This window comes from Gallus gallus, chromosome 1 (genome assembly GCF_016699485.2).
Source record: "Gallus gallus isolate bGalGal1 chromosome 1, bGalGal1.mat.broiler.GRCg7b, whole genome shotgun sequence".
NCBI lineage: Eukaryota > Metazoa > Chordata > Aves > Galliformes > Phasianidae > Gallus > Gallus gallus.
In genome coordinates, this window is record NC_052532.1 from 44,663,198 (window position 1) to 44,680,325 (window position 17,128).

The window sequence follows — 17,128 nt, forward strand, 5'->3', positions numbered from 1 at the left end:
ACAGGGAGCCTGCAGTTCAAATTTTCACCATTTTACATAAAGCAATAAGCAGAACTGCCAGCATCAATGGAAAATGTTCCCTTGCAGAGAATTAAAAAAAGAAAGAAAAAAGAAAAAGAAAGAAAGGATTAGATATTCTCAGAAATGTGTGACCTTGGGGAACGCTGCCAGTTTATTTGCATCTCAGGGACTGAGGTCATGGTAGAAGTAAAAGATCAGTTAGCATAGGAACTTGAACAGGGCAGTGTGGGATTGTAGTGAGCCTCCACACCAATCAAAATCAAAACTCAGATTTTTAATCTATGTACATCAGCTTGCTGAAGGTTGAATGTATTTTGGAAAGAAACATATGTCAATAAAGGGATTAGAAATACATATACAGATAGCAATACTGTAGAGATGCACTTCTGGCAGCAAGCAGGATAACACTAGCCCAAAGTCTGCCACATTGCAGTGAAGAGACAAGAGGTACAACACTGCACTCGTACTCTCTGTGAATGCCAGGACCTTGCTCAAGAGATGCAGCTTCAAATATGTTATAGTAGGGATCCACCTCTGAAGCCCATAACATACATTCTGACTTGGAAATTATTCTCCTTTTACTTGATGCTTATTCTGCTCTAACATCAGTTACAATTTAGTCCACTTGAATGGAAGCTTCTTTTAACGACCTTCAGCTTGACTCAAAAGCAACTGAGCTGCATGATGATTATGAAATTGAAACTAAAATGAGTACAAGTAGAATTATCTTTTCAAAATAACAAAGCTTCCCACACAACAAAGAATTAACCCCGCAAGGGTGCATTGTCTTATTAAGAATCAGAAAAGATGGCCACATATATCTTCAGTCATCACCAGATAATGTGATATAGATCTGAGGTGGCAGCTGCATGAGGGAATTTGTATCATTTCCTCACTTTTTTTTTTTCCTCCCAGTTTTCACCCTGCGAAATGCTTTCCTAATACAGCATGAAAATAGGTATCGGCAGTGCATAGCGGTCTTCCTGCTACAAGCACAAACAGAGTCTGCCAAGGTAAGTAGCGCATCTTTTTTCCTCTGTAATTACACAACTACACTTTCCCTAGAGGAGGATCACAGCTGTGACATTTGACCAAAACAAACAAACCAAAAAACAGCGTGCCAGATCACATTTTATTTGCTGCAGAATTTTTACTGTTGAACACGTATCAGTTTTCTTGGTTTTGTTGTTTGTTTTTGTTTGTCTATCAGGGTTGATAGCAGGTCTTAGCTGTCTGAAAAACATCATCTCTGATTGCTAAAACAATTACCACTCCACGCATAACAGAAAGGAATATGGACAGCCCCTCCAGAGAAACCAAAAATAAAACAACCCCCCTATTCATATCTGTAGTACCCCAATCAGAAACCTCATCTACACATAGTACAATCCTGCAATTTCGGACTGAGCAGATGGTATGATTCATTCTACTGTTATATAAAATTATATAATCATCTTCACACCACATCACATTTCTAGTAGCAGTGCTATATATAACATCTGCAAGTCTGGTAGGAACCTTGCACTGCTGGGGACTGGTTCTTTTTTGGTTGGTTGGTTTTTGCCCTGCCATTTAAAATTCATTCTCTAATACCTACATTGAAAGTGTGACTCCCAGTGATAGTGATTTTCCATATACATCACAGTTGACAGTCATTTTCAGGGAAAAGCAGTGAGTGAACTCTTTCCATCTCCAAGCCACTGGATCATACTTGGAATAGGTATGCCCTCAAGAAGTAGTTACCTGTTACTGAACAGGAGAGGTGATATTTCCAAGCTGCCTTCATGCCAGGTTGCAACCACCTTATCAGTGTCTTCCAGTTTTATTTTACTACCAAAAAAATTCAGCACCAAAAGGCTCTTTCCACATGAATGCAGTAATATTATAGAATTTTGCTGAATTAAGTCTCTCTGATCTCCAGGAAAGGTATACCCTGTCCAACACTGTTTTGAATAAACTACTGTATTTCAGCTCCTAAACTAATCTCAGCACAACCAACATATTATTAAAAACAAACTTAGCCAGCCGAGATGCCCTCATGGCTTTGGCTGTTATGATCTGCAAGGAGGAAGGACAATGATCTCGCTAAGACTGACTTGCAAGGGCCATCGGACCAGGAGTTTGAGGTGGATAAGCCATGTCACAAGGGAGAGCACAGTGAATGATGCCAAAAGTGCAGCACTCCCATTGATTCACCCCAAGTAGAGGGCAGCTGCACTGTAGACTGCCTTGTGTATCCCTGACACTGATGTGGGCCTGCCCAGGCCACGAGCTGCCCTCACCAGGCCCAGGTTCTCCGGCCCAACATGCACCCCTCACTGCAGCATGGCTCTGCATCAACTGCATGGGGAGCACATGCTCCAGGTTTTTGCCAAGTATGTATCAGAGATGTGATGAACACCTTGCCTCACCTCCCTCTCAGACCCACAGTACTTGGCAGATGTAAGAAAACACAGAACTGAAGCACCGCTAACTCAGCCCATCCATGCAGCAGGCCTGCCTTTTGCTCTATTCTTCCTTGTCCCCACTCCCCGAGCCACAAAAAGCTGATATTAAAAATCTCCTGAGAGACCACTCCTGGCAGACCAGACCATACTTTACATCATCCCCTCCCCACCAGCAGTACCAGCAGGGCCGAGTAACCACCCCCCAGCCATTTATTTTTCAGTGATGTATTTATCTCATTCATGATACACACAAAAGAGAAACAACCTGATGGGTCACTAACCAAATTTATGAATCTCAGCATAGCATGAAGTAGAGCAGGCTGTCTCTCCTCACAAGTTTCTATTCCTGCATCAAAGTTCAGTGACTCAGTGCACATTAAAGCAGGAAGAGCAGCCGCTGACTAAGCAAAACAAAACCCCTACACAGTGGGAGACATACAGCCAGACCTCCAGCTTGCAATGCTGCCAAACAATTTGCCATGTTTGATCACAACAGTTCTGAGACAGCTCAGCTTCTGTGACCCAGACCATCTGAACTACCACAGAGAGGAGTTCAGTATTTTAAACCCCTCAGCAGCCATCATCCCCCACCTTCAAACCTGGATGATGGAGGATCACAGAATCACAGAATGGCCTGGGGTGAAAAGGACCACAATGATCATTGAGTTTCAACCCCCCTGCTATGTGCAGGGTCACCAACCACCAGACCAGGCTGCCCAGAGCCACATCCAGCCTGGCCTTGAATTCCTCCAGGGATGGGGCATCCACAGCCTCCTTGGGCAACCTGTTCCAGTGCATCACCACCCTCTGCATGAAAAACTTCCTCCTGATATCTAACCTAAACCTCTCCTGTCTCAGTTTAAAACCATTCCCCCTTGTCCTATCACTATCCACCCTCATAAACAGCATATAGAGCTGAATGCTGTCAGCATGGTGCAGGAAAATGAAATTCAGACCTCAGATGGGTCAACCATTCGTGGTGTTGATAGCACTGGAGTTGTCATAACCACTGTAACAGGGAGCACAAGCTGCAGGGACAGTATTGAATGAATAAATAGTAAACAAAAACAGGTGAAGTAGCCAGCAGCAAACATAGAAGCAGAGCATTAAAATCCCATCTTCATACCAAAAAGGAAACCTTCAGTGAACATCTCTGGCCCAGGACAGTGATGTACTGTGGCCTTAGCAACTGTGAGGCTGGGCTCTGGGTAACTTGTGCTCACTTTGGGAATTAAAAGCCCAGGTCTGAAGAAACAGCAAATACAACTGAAGGCTCATGGGTGTTCATTTCCCAGAATTACAAGAATTTCTCAGATTGCCTAAGCTTACAGATTATTTTTCTTCTAACAGAAAACATGGATGTCACAGATAGAAAGAGCAGTCTCCAATTACATGAAGCAACATGAAACCAAGAGAAGCACGCTCCTCTGCTCCCCAGCTGAATCCTCTGAAATTTAATAATGCCAGCACAGCTCTGACAGATGCAACAGAAGACTACTGTGGTAACAGCACCATTATTTCTTCCAGTGTGCATTAACTTTCTGAAACTAACAGGCTTCTGACTCGACTAAATAGAAGTGATGAGTTTTGATCGCAGGATGTAGGAATAAATTGGAGGGGGAGAACGAGCCACACAGCAAATACATCACTCTCAGATGCTTCTTTGCTTCAGCTTGGAGAAGGCTCTTCCCAGCAAGGCAAGTGTTAATACAACCTGTTCCTTCCTAGAAAGCAGGACAAGGAAAACACCTGTGTCGGTGAGGAGAATTCATTCACCAGAAGTCCAGAGCTCATACAAAACATTGCACATTGAGGTTGTGGGAGCAGATCAGTAAAAGCATATATTTATTGCCTTAATTCCCCATTAATTTTTGCGAGGAGGCTGCTTAGTGCCCTGTTTCTTTGAAAAGGTCATTCTTACACCTCACATCCAGGTGCACTACAGAACCCACAGAATACATAAAAAGAGAGAACAAAAGTGCAGTGATGTTCTACATATAATGGGAACCTTTTTTTTTTTTTACCTGAAACTTTTTCACGACGTTATTATTAGTAGATCTGTCGTTATGTATTATTTACTCTCAGCAAAATTGAACTCCAAAGGCTGCACGATTTCTTCTCTTTTCAGCTTCTCTTTAAAAATTTGAACTTCTGCATTCAACTATTCAATACATCACCGCAGCTCTGTGATCCACAAAGTACACACTTGCTAATCGCTTTTTTCTTTTAGATACATGAATAGAACCACAGAACAGTTTGCATCTGCTTGCCACAACACATTCACAGGCTACCACTGAGGGAGGAGGGTGCTCTCACCAGGCTACTCTTGGCTAAGTGCCTGAAATTAGCCACAGACAAGAGAGGAAGGCAGACTCCCTAGAGCCACTCTATACAATCCTGCCACATCTCCCACTTGCCATGCCCAACCAGATAATCTCCCTAAGCAGGGAAGTTAACTCTTAAAGAACGCTTCTAGTGCCAAAAGTGATTTCAGGGGGAACTAAGCAGGGAAACTCCACACATGAGGACTAGATTGAAAGATTTAGGAGTGCCCTTCCAACTGTTTGCATTACTCATGGTTAAATCAGCATACCTCGTCTCTGCTCTGACATCAAGTCAAAGTCATGAGCTCAGGCACTGCCCCTAATCCAGCTTCACCCATGTGGTGGTCTGTTTTATCCACCTGAACTTGTTCACATCTATACAACACAGATTCCAGACCAGAGGCTGTACACAGACTTACCTGGTTCATCGTTGTTCAGATGTAGTACGTGTTCCTGCTCTTCCCTTTTATGCTCATGATAGAAGTTTCTGCCACAGCTTAACGAGAAAAGAGCAGCTATCCAGGCTTCACACCAAATGGTGAACATGGAGGACAGGAGAGCAGAACTAAGCAAACACAGCAGATCTGCCCTAGGATGCCATGCGAGCTGCAAACAGCCACAGCTTGGCTTCAACAGCTGTGCTCAATCCCCACTGATCCCACGCTCAGCTGCACCCGGTCACACCCTCACATCCTTGCTGCCTCCCCAGAACCTCACAGTATCTTGCAACCAGTGATATTTCCAAAAAAAATGTAAGCCCAGAGGAGTCACACCTGTCAGACAAAGACCCGTGTTTTCTGAGCTGTCAGAGGGGGAGTTTTTGCACCTCTGTGTATTTTTTGCCAGAAGGCCATTAAGGCCATTAAGACAGGTCTTTTTAGTTTACCAGGCAACTAAACAGTGCTGGAGATCATTTCCTAGAGGTCAGCACACCTCCAAAGGAGGGCACTGTAGGGAAAGGCAGTACTCATACCCTGACTGTGTTCAGGAAGGCAAACCTAACAGGCTCTTACGTGTTCTGAAGAGAAAGATGCCCCAGAAAGCAATCAAGGCAGAAATGAACTTCCCAACTTGAATCGCCTTTCAGAGAAGACAGCTCTCAAACTCTCTATACTATCTAAGCAGAAACCCGAGGAAGATCTGCTTCAGTTTCTAAATGTAGTATATGTGAATGTTCCATAACTCAGTTGTCACTTTATCACGGGACTGATTGCACATACACTGATCACCTGGGTTCTCCTTCTGTTCTTCTTGTGGTTTTTGCCCAACAGCTGAACACGTCCTTAATCTGAAGACTTAGAACAAGCACCCCAGCTAAGTCTTTCAGTTATATCAATTGTCAGATTACACTGAATGCAACGTCTGACTGACAAAAACCTTGTGCAATTACTGGGAAAGGAAAAACTACTCTGAATTGAGCTTGATTACAGTCTCCTCATGAGAGTTTTTGTTGCAGTCTCTCACAAGTCTAAGAAATTGGAGCGTACAGCTCTCAAATGTGTGGCTTCCCACCAGTTCACAATGATATATCCCCCTTTTCCAAGCAGTTTTCTGTCTAAAGTGAATGATGGAAAGGTCTATTAGAAAGGTCTAATTTTTTCTTTTATTGTCGTTCATCGATCCTGTAACAGGTTAGAAAACAAAAATTACATTTCAATAACATTTCATCATAGTTTATACAGAACTGGTTGGTTGATGCATGATGTCATTTTCTCATCCAAATCCACAGCCACCTTTCAAACCGCAGAGTTTAGGAATTACAGTGCACGCTGGACTAAATTCTTTCACAATGTAAGGCACAACTACATGATCACAAGTAGTAAACACAAACACTGAAATAGAACTTAAGAATTAAACTTCAATGAAAAAGAAACAAAACCCAAACACACTCATGCAAAGTTGATCTACACCTACCAAGATGGTATGATCCAGTTTAAAAGAAGTGCAGTACTCTGTAAGTAAAACTGCATCATAAGGCTGTTATAATACATTACTTCTAAATACTGTGTAAGAACTTAAACCTTTTTCCATTTATATTTTATACAATTATACAGAAAATAAGTTGAATGTGCGATATTCACATCCGCAATAATAAACTGATCATTAAAACTCAGGAAAGAGGCAAACAAGACAATGCAGTTTGTGGCACGCATCCGTTACAGAAACCATTCATCAAGTTCACATCTCTAGTACTGAAGAAAACAAGTAATTAATGGTACATGTGGTGAATGAGGCTATCCATAGCCAAACAACAATGCTGCACACAAAATTGTTTTTACTCAGCAGACCGTGATTATGAAAGCTTGTGGTTATGATTTGCCTCCTGTCCAGCAGCCAGAGTTTGCAAGACTAAAACTACAGAAGTTAAAAGAATACAACAGAGTATACAGTCACTTGAAACTACTGGATACTTCCAAACACATAAAAAGAAAGACTTCATCTTTTTTATTATTGTTGTTTTTTTGGTGATAAACTTTTGCGATTTTGGCATTTACTGTAACTTTTACATAATGTGACAGTGAGCAAACCCTATTAAACTTACCTAACGTTTGAATCTTACGCTGAGAGGTAGTTCCAATGAAATCTTATGTAATGGGATGGTGGGGTTTTTTATGAATTTTTTTTTTTGGTGATTTTTTCTTCTTTTCTTACAAAAGTGACAAATCCTATACAAGCAGCATTTTGGACACACGGATATAAAAAGTTCTGGTATTTGCTAACTCAGCGAGACGTTCTCCTCAACACTCCTCTTGTGCCAGGAATCAAGGCTCAGTGTGATACAACAGAGCACTTTGCCACAAAGCCAACAGCAGGAGCCTGGGCCTGCCATGTGGGCCTGTCGGCATCTAACAATGAGCCCTTCTCCCAGCCCTCTTTACTCAAAAAGGCAGAATACACAGATTTAGTTAGTTAGTTCGTTTAGGTCATGGGGGGAGGCAAAGTTGGAAAACATAACTACCAGGCTTCTGCTTTCACAGTAACACTGATCCAATGTGTTAGTGGGGCTTCAGTAATCTTCAATTGATCTGATATTCCTGTATCTGCTGCACAGCGGGTGCATAGCATGTGGCACACTACAGACAAAAGGCAGAGTTTATGACACTAACTAGTACCTATCTGTTATTGTGATCGTAAGAAGCATCTAATGCTCTCTCGAAAGATGCAAAGCTCTTAGTTCAGTGCCCCTTAAAAAATAAAAATTTAAAAGTGAAGCTGAGTTTCTGTGGAGGGACTTCATTATCCAATTATTGCTGGTTTTGAAAAGTCGGGCATTTAGTGCTTTTGGAGAGGGGCTGTGGTTGGACAATAATTTCAGGCTTATCCTAGAAGGGACAGTGAGGTCAGTACTTCGTAAATGAAGAACTGCATGACTGGCAAAAACCTTGAAAATATATAAAATTCACGTATTCTCATTTTATAATCTTAAAATGAAGCTCTACAAAGACAATGTGTGCGTGACTACATGAGTTTTCTTGTTCCATGTGCTCTCAGATGATCTTGCTTTTGGTACACAGTAATTATGAGTGCAATTCTCCTTACATAGCAAGGGGCCAAATGTAATACAGTGAAAAGTCCAGCTGAAGATAAACTTTCTGTCCATTGATTACAGCTAACACATGCAATGCCAGCAATGCCATTCCACTTACTCCAGATTATATTCAGTTAGACAGCAAAAAGTGCATAGTGCAAATGACAGTGTTATTTCCTAGTCCCACAAGAATATGTGTGGAAGGGTGGTACCCTGGAGGAGTAATTTATCAGTTTCAGCATACTTAAACTACTGTGTCATCCTTCCTGGCAGAGTTTATGCTCTGTTTGAACTTCAGCTCCAGCAGTTTTCTGTCTGGCACTGAGTACTGGTCGTAAATTTTTAAGTTTTGAAAAAACATTTGTGACAACTTTCCATTTAACTGGCATTTAACAATCCAGAGTAATACTGGAGTTTTCCAGGTCCCCTCATCAGGAATGTCACTTTTCTTATCTCTAGTATGTGAGGTTCAATTATTCTTGCCAATGTAATACAAACACAGCAAGGTCACTTTGTGCTCCCAAATACCCTCTTCCTCCACTAAGAAAAGCTCTCTAGTGAGGATTCACAAATAACCCCGATGGCTCCAAAACCAACAAAAATATTCACTGCTCTCCTGAGCCTAATGCTCCACACTCCACAACAACTTGGTTACTTCACACCTTCCAAAAACAGAGGGAAAAAAATTGCACTTTAAGCTAAAGCACTGCTGGAAGCAGCAGCAGAAATTTCCCTTCGTCTCCTCATCTGCAGACAGCAAGTTTTCCTACTGTGACTCAGTTTTATTGTCTTTGTTAAATCGTTGTAGAAAGGGGAAGGTCACTGGAGGGAAGGAATACATGGGGAAAAGAAAACAACAGTGAAGCATATCCAGCTGAGATCAAAAGCCTGCCATTGAGCCCCACAATGCAACCTGCCTCCACAGGGACTGCAGTGTGGAAATATGAAGTATGTATTGCTGACATGAGGCTGGAATAAAAACAGTAGGATTTGGTATTTTAGAATCAACAACCCAAGGGATCATGATTGTTTGATTAGGAAGAGATGCAGTGTCTTTAAAAAGTTAAAAGAACCTCTCCCCATCCTTAACAACACCATCCTTTATACTTCTCCAGTTGCCTCCATAGATTGCCTCAGCCCATGCAGCAGCTGGTGTTTCACATTCCGCTCCCACCAAAGATTCTGAATGTCCTCTCTGAGGACACTTAATCCACAGTTTCAGGAAAAAAATCCCACAGCTCACTGTCACATTCCTGATGTCATAGTAATAACTGGTAACCAAAGGCAGCTTGAGGATCCCACATATCTACTTCTGCAAGCATATATTTTACCATTTTTTCCCTCTGCATCTTGCTCCATTATAGCCTCTCCTCAGCAAATCAGAGCAATGAGGTTCTTGCTAAAGGCTAAAGCAAACCACTCCATGTCCTCTGGTTCCCATGTTCTAGTTTCTTCTGCCACTTTTTTCTCTGTTTTTGTAGTCTGAGAAATCAGTGCGCTCAACAACTTTGTCCAGAGTCCTTTAACTCTGTGTGGTGAAACTTACCAGTCTTTTTACTAGGCTTTTTCCTATTATTTCTATTTTAAAGCAGTGCAACAATAACAACAACAACAACAAAAAGCATATTCCTACTGAAAACACGCCCATCAGAGTAACAGAATCTGTGAGCAGATTTACAAATACAGAGCTTTTCAACTTCCAGTTTTCCTTATAATAATAAAAATCCTCACAGGTCATTTTCCCAAGCTTGAGCACAGGTTCCAACCTGAAAGCCAGGCTGACTTTTATATGGTCCATCAATTCATCAATGATTACAGATCTGCACTAACAATCATAAGCAAAAGCACAGGAGCATAAGATTTAGCAATGAAGTCACTAATGTACTCCAGTGAAAAGCTGTAGAACCCCCAACTTTGCTGTACACTCAATCCTCAAGCATGAAAGCTTCTACCCCACCGTTCCTCCTGATTTTAACAATTCCATTTTTCTGCAAATATGTATTTGAAAAACATTTATGTCCCCTCAAAAAGTTGTTGGTCATCAAAAAGCAACCTTTAGAAACAGCTGGTTTCACCCTGAAGATGGGGAGCTCCACATCAAGAGTTATCCTGTGGTCACCCAAACACACTGCTTCAGCAGCCAACTGAGTGAGGTGACTTTGCTCATTTTTACACAAAAGCACTGCAAAAGGTTAAATCAAGAACAACTCTATTAGAACTTCTACCATTTTCTCCTTACTGTAGAGCCATCTCCTCAGGTTTCAAACATCCCCATACAAAACTAAAACATCTGAACAGAAGTGATTCTTTCAACCACATCCACTGCTCCCCTGAGAGATTCCCATCTTCATCTACCACATACATTTTGTCCTTCATGCAGGTGTGGGAGGCTTCCCCCTTCACTCTTAAAATCCCTTTTGCTTAATGTGGTTGCCCTGTGCCCTGAAAGCAGCGCCAGGCTCCATCTGTTTCACAACCAGACCTAGGCCGGAGCAAGACTCCAATCTCTTTACCTTTGCCAGATTTCTGAAGTCACTTGTCAGACAAAGAAAGGCTTGAAAGCAAACCTTCTGGATTCCCTCAGTTAATAAATAAATAGAAGAAATTACCAGAGGCAAAGTTCTGCTCTTACTTTCTATTCAAAGAATTCTTATTTTGAGCAGTTGCAACAACAAGGAGATGCAGCAAGTCCAGAAGATCTGCTCATATGGAGTCATTGCAGCAACAGTTTCTTTCAAGCAAGCAACTCACAAGTTCAAACTAGAAAAGCTGGTAAGTATTTCACGTTATCATGCTTTTATTCCAAGCCCTTCTACAGTTGTGAGAACCAGTTAGATAACTCAGCTGGCTTCTGGGAAATAAGAAAAGTTCAGCTTAACTGCAGCACCCTCTGAGGAGATTTTTTCTTAGTAGGATTCCTAGTGTGAAATTTCAGGACATGCCTCAGAACCACAAGGACTTCTTGGAGCTCCCAGAGTATGGGCATGGTGACAAATGGGCTACAGGCTACTATCTGCACTGTCTGTTCTTTAAAACTTGCATATAAAGGGTTTCTGAAATATTAAAATTAATTCATCAAATACGTAAAAGTGAAATCAGCCCACGTGGGAGAGCTTCGTGTTATGTTCCTACAGTGCCCACTAAACTTGGTCTCATCATTTGTTCATACATACACACACGCACACACACACAAACAAACTATGCAGTACAGTATGCATAAAGATATTCCAGTATCCAAGTCCTGCAGTTGGGTAAGAACTCAGGTGCTGATACTACAAGTTCTAAGTGGGCAAATAAAACTGAGAGTTGAGTCCAGCCATTTAACCCTCATTGTGGAATTTGAACTTTAAAGAGAAAAGTCCAAAAACCAGAGAGAAAGAAAACAAAACCGCAAGGGGTTATAAAGATCATCAGATACACAATCAAATGCAACAATGAGTTATGCTATTACAGCAACATTTGATACACAAAATCCTCACAAGTTTTTGCATCTTCCTTTTCCATTGAAGGAAACAAGAATAAACTGCAATATCACATAAACGCATTTTCTCTTGAAAAAAAAATAAAGATAAAAAAATACATTGTTACTCCTCTGTTTAAACTTTATTTACAAATAACTGGGTATTTCTAATCTAGACATAGAAGCTCTTTCCAGGATAGACGGCAATAAGCTTGGGTGATCTGAGCCCATATCTCACAAAAAATACAATAGTTTTACTTGGTATCAATAAACATTTTAAAATATACTAAATTTTGCCAAGTGTTACAATCATTGTCCAAACTGAGTAGTAGTCTGAGTGCTGAATGAAGTGCATCAACAGAAATAATAAATTTTAGTGTAACATTTCTTTGTCACTCACACCAGTTATCCTTGCAAGTCATTAAAGCAAGTATCACAGACCCGGACAGGCTTCTTAGAAGAAGGAGTTAAGGCATTCTTTGCTGAGCACTCAGCACAAAAGATATTTCCACACTGTCTACAGTGATGCTGTGAAAGAGAAAACAAACATATATTGTGAATATTGATCACAGTGCTATGGGCATAGATCATTAAGGGAGATCATTATCACGTCAACTCAACTCTCTCGTGTTTCAGAAGTTCGGATTTTTAAATAGTAGTTACACAGCACCCTGAGCTTTTATCTACATAGAAGAACACAGGATAAATCCCTTCTAAAGGATATAGAAGTGAAATCATTAGTAGTGCTGCTTCACTGAGTGCTGTTTATGCTAGTTTCAGAACTGAACTGGCTGTAAATAATTCTCCTTATTAATTTCTCCTCTTTAACTTTTTTTGGTTGCAAAAAACACGTTCTTCCTACCTGCTTTCACATTAGGGAAGTACCCTTGAATAAAACAATCCAGCTGCCTTTGTTCAAAGACTACCCAAAAGACATGACAACAAATAAGGTAGGACAGGGAGAACCACCTAACAAGAAGACAGGAAGCACTGCAAAATGAACTTCATGAATATCCTTCACCTGCTTCACTGTCAAGTCACTTGGTGGAGGGATGGTAATGATAATCTCTGGATGAAGGGCAGACCCCGCTGATGAAGGGGTGCTAAGATCTTACCTGACGACAGCTGTTTTACAGACCTAAAGCACAAACAGTTGTTTCTTCTGTTCTGTTGTGTTTAGCTAGTGCTTACTAAGATACAGTCACAAAGCTCCAGTCCGTGTTGATGTCTCAAATTTTCACACATATCCGGTTTCAACAAATCCACCTTACTTTTTCACTTGTAAATACAGTCCAGACTGGTTATAAGAAAGTTTACTGTAACTACTCTCATAACAGTATAATTTGGCTTGCTTGGGGACTGAAACCTTTAACACTATTTATAAACTCATGTTTTTAAAATGGCAAGCATGAATACAGTATGCCTCACAAAGTATTTAAGGCATCATAAGCAGTACCTGTATTCTGTGACTTCTCAAATACCACAACATTTTTAAAGCCATTTTCTAAAGTCTATCACATGTAAAATAGTTTGAAAGCAACAGAAAAAAGAAAATTCCCACAGAAACACAGGAAAACACACTTACCCTTCTCACAGTCACTGAAAAGCCTTTTCCACAGGCCATACAATTCTGTACCTCATTGTCTTCTGCCCATTTCCTGTTGAGAGCTTGGGTGTGTTTGATCTATTTAAATTTGCAAAAATAATAAAAATCAAAATGTATATCTAATTCCTCCTACTTTGCTCGATTTCACCGCATGTACTATGCAGTAAAAACGCCAGTTCTGCCATAACACTGAGAGTTCATGTTTACTCCAAAAAGAAAACTTTGAGCAGAGTTAACCTACAGAAAGTAATATTGTTCTTGTGCACCACAGGAACACCTTAATCACTGTGGAAAGGTAACCCACCACGAATGTCATGCAAACTTTGCTTCTCACAAGCCCCACAGACAGAATCAACAGGCTTAGTTACTTAAAATCAAATTGTACCTGTAACGACTGGTTTTCCCGGCCTAGCTCCTGCATTGCAGCGGTAGTATTGTCCAGCTTCTTCTTCATTTCTACAAGTTTGGATTGAAGCTTTTCAATTTCTCCCTCACTCTTTATACACCTAAGGATAAATAGTGAATCATCAGTTCAAATCATATAAGGCAATGTACTCTGCCTCCTGTAAGCAGGTTGTCATGGCCAAGAAGAATAGTTAGCCTCATAAAATCCAGCTGAAATAATACTTGCTGTGAAAAGTTCTTGGACACCTTGGCTGGAAAAATATTCTGTTATAACAACCTATTTAAGATTATCTGGCATTGCTCCCAGATATCTGGGGCTTGTTAATACCTGGGGCTACTCCCAACACCAGGGACAGTACTGAATGCAGTCCATTAATCAACACAGGTAAGCATCACTGTGCTACAGGACGCTCTCACAAAGCATCTGTAGTAGATCAGCTCAGATAACAGAGGAGAAAAGTAACCTTTTCTTTTAGTAAGGCCACTTCCCATCAGCTGAAATGCAGCTAACTGTAGAAAGTTAGATTTTAAGACGTGTTTTGCTACTAAGCTGCAAAAGGATTACTGGATGAGTTCAGTATGGTATGAATTGTCAAAGAAAAAGAATCTGATTTGAACTGATCCCATTTTTTTCCCCAAAGCCTACTGCTCAAAAGCCAATCAACAAGCTTGACAGGAGAGATGAAAGTTTTCCATTCTGCCTTCACGAAACATCTCAGGAAATACATAGAGAAAGCTTCCAGTCTCGCAGATGTTGCAACCATTGTAATCTCTGCTTTCAGATAACTCCTGCTGCCTTGCAGGCCTCCTGCTGTCTGAAAGAAAGCAGCTCTGCTTGCATAATTCTTAATAAATGCACTAAAGAGATTACAAAATAACTCGAGAAATGAAGATTTTAGGTTTTCAGGAAGAAGATAATGACTAGTGTTAATCCTAGAAAGTTTGTCTAAGCCAATTACGTGATCAGTCTTCTAACATGAGCAGTAGACATACTGAGAAATCTATGAGCAAATTCTGTGTTACAGGTGGTACTAAGGAGCCAGGTCTAGCTATCAAGATTACTAGTGCATCTCTTCTGATTCATTCAAAACAGAGGAGCCTCAGAGTGATGGAGAAGGGGAGGTTTCTCAGTTAAGAGAGGCTCCTTCTTGCCAGCCTTTGCGAGGGTCATGCAACAGATGAGATAAGAAGCCACAACCTACACACCTTAAAGTTAGAGGCACCCAATAGATTTAAAAGGCTCCTGGGGATTGGCATAAATCTTTAAGCACAGGCACAAATATGGTGCTCTGGTGAAGTAAGGGTCTGATAAGCCTGCTTGATTTCCTGCAACATAGTCACCCTATCAAACACAAAGAGTACAGTTTTCTCACAACAACGCTTGCTATGCTTTGGCAGGAACAACAGAAGATTTCACTCTCAAAAACCACAGCTAACAAGCCCAGGTGCAAGCAGTAACCATGGATTTAAATGCAGAATCCTGAATCAACTGAAAGAAGCTTTGGTGTAAAGCTAACCATTTCCTAAAGTACACTTCCACATCATCATGACCCCTCCTTACCTCTCTAGCAATGCTCTTCTCTCATCCTGATTATTCTGCACAGTTGCTTCCAAGACAGCAATGTCCCCACGTAAATCATCAGTCTGTTTCTCCAATTCACTAACTCGTCTCTGACTGCTTTGCCACTCTTTCTTCATGGTAGCCAGGTTTTCATTCAGAGCTGTGACCTGCATGGTGAGCTTGGTCTCCTTCTCCTCGTGTTTCCGGTTTTCTTCTTCTTTCTCTTTCACCTCTGATTGCTAAATAAGCCACACACAAAAAAAAAAAAAGAAAAACAACCTTCCAAGTATTTTTCCATATTCCTTCAATTTAATTGAGGCGAAAAAATTTTACTATACTAGAATCATTACTTTTATCCAATGAAACTTAAAAAAGATTGTCTCCTACTGAATTTTCCCACACTATTAAATGCCTCAAAGATTTCTGATCTTGTCATTTACAAATTAATGTTATAACTCTCTGCTTCCTCTCTGTTCCAAAACAAACCAAAGGCACATTCACAAAACAGTCTTCTAGTCTCTCCATACTAACCAGTTTGGCTTCGATTTCAGCACATTCTTTCTTCAGTTCCTCTTCTCTCTTTTTCAGCTGATCTTTGACAGCTTGTTGGTTTTTCTTCTCCTGTTCCAGAGTTGAATTCATATTATCTATCTTGCCCTGAAGCTCTAATTTCTGTTGAATCAGTAGTTGTTTCGCATCTTTGAGATTTGCCACCTCCTGTTAGGATAAAGAGCCCAAAGTTAGAGTGGCAACATCGGAAGTGTTGTTGACTTAAATTCAAAAGCACTAGCTGTTTTCCAGTAAGAGCACAGCAGTATTTTTTCATTTTCTCACTGGAAGAAAGGATGGTTTTACAGCACAAGTGTCAGTGATTTTCATGGTCAAAGATTTTAAGCTTACACATACATTAACAATGCTCAATTACTTTAAATGAATTTAATGTATTATTTTTTTCTACTAGGATAGCAGAAGCTGTGATGGATTATTTTCTACAATTCACTGAAAAGAAATGCCCGTTGTAGTTTTCAAGAGTCAGTTGTAAAATTTACTTCACATTGTTCTCTGGTTGCACTAATCAGCTTAGAAACTAAGAATGACAAAGTAAAAACCCAACATCGATGGAAAAAAGCTGGTTAGTCTTCATCTTAAATGTATAAGTATATACACCAAGTTTTAAGCAAATATACTGATGTGTCTGGTTCTAAATATTAGCTTGTTTCTCTGTTTGAAAAAATAAATAAATCATGAAGTAGAATACATAGTTGAATTTATAGGAATCCTTTTCCTTAAAACTGCACAGCCAAGCACGCAGATACTAATAGCTTAATAGGGACTGTCAGCCTTATTATGGAAATAAATCAATATTTCCACTACAAGTTAAAAGCAATCCAAAGACAGCAAGAAAATAAAACCTGAGGACAATTGGATGTCCTATAAAAAGTACATCTATACACTACCTGGCAAGAGACGGAAACTAGAGTATAAGACTATAAGAAACAATTTCTGCTTTAGTCTGACTCCTAGTATACAGATCAAGAGATAAGCATGAAGCTGCTATTGGTGTACACAACTATGTATAAGTTTTCTCTTTTAAAGCAAATTTCATGAAGTCATGAAGATGACAGTTATAATAAGCATTCTCCAAACCCAAGAAATTGCTGGGCACAGGCTGCTTGACAGTAACAAATTACAGATTTCTATCTAAACTGAAGAGACCATTTTTTAAACACTGGAGAACAAAAGAACATCTGAAATTTAACTTAAGACACCACGTT

At 40.4% G+C, this 17,128-nt stretch overlaps 2 protein-coding genes across 5 annotated transcripts in view; one reads left to right on the forward strand and one right to left on the reverse strand.

The window, feature by feature from the left end:
* The window catches only part of PLEKHG7 (pleckstrin homology and RhoGEF domain containing G7), a 34,299-nt gene extending 26,948 nt beyond the window's left edge, over positions 1–7,351 (forward strand). The window contains exons 15-16 of the mRNA XM_015283842.4: positions 937–1,034; positions 3,819–7,351. Coding sequence (XP_015139328.3) covers positions 937–1,034; positions 3,819–3,926 — 206 coding nt within the window. The 3' untranslated portion in view covers positions 3,927–7,351. The remainder of the gene's footprint in view (positions 1–936; positions 1,035–3,818) is intronic.
* EEA1 (early endosome antigen 1) overlaps positions 6,373–17,128 on the reverse strand; it is a 71,398-nt gene continuing 60,642 nt past the window's right edge. For all 4 annotated transcript variants that reach the window (XM_416138.8, XM_004937623.5, XM_025154712.3 and 1 more), the window contains 5 exons: positions 15,885–16,070; positions 15,354–15,592; positions 13,773–13,893; positions 13,367–13,465; positions 6,373–12,309 (listed from right to left, as the gene is read on the reverse strand). In XM_416138.8, coding sequence (XP_416138.4) covers positions 12,187–12,309; positions 13,367–13,465; positions 13,773–13,893; positions 15,354–15,592; positions 15,885–16,070 — 768 coding nt within the window. In that variant the 3' untranslated portion in view covers positions 6,373–12,186. The remainder of the gene's footprint in view (positions 12,310–13,366; positions 13,466–13,772; positions 13,894–15,353; positions 15,593–15,884; positions 16,071–17,128) is intronic.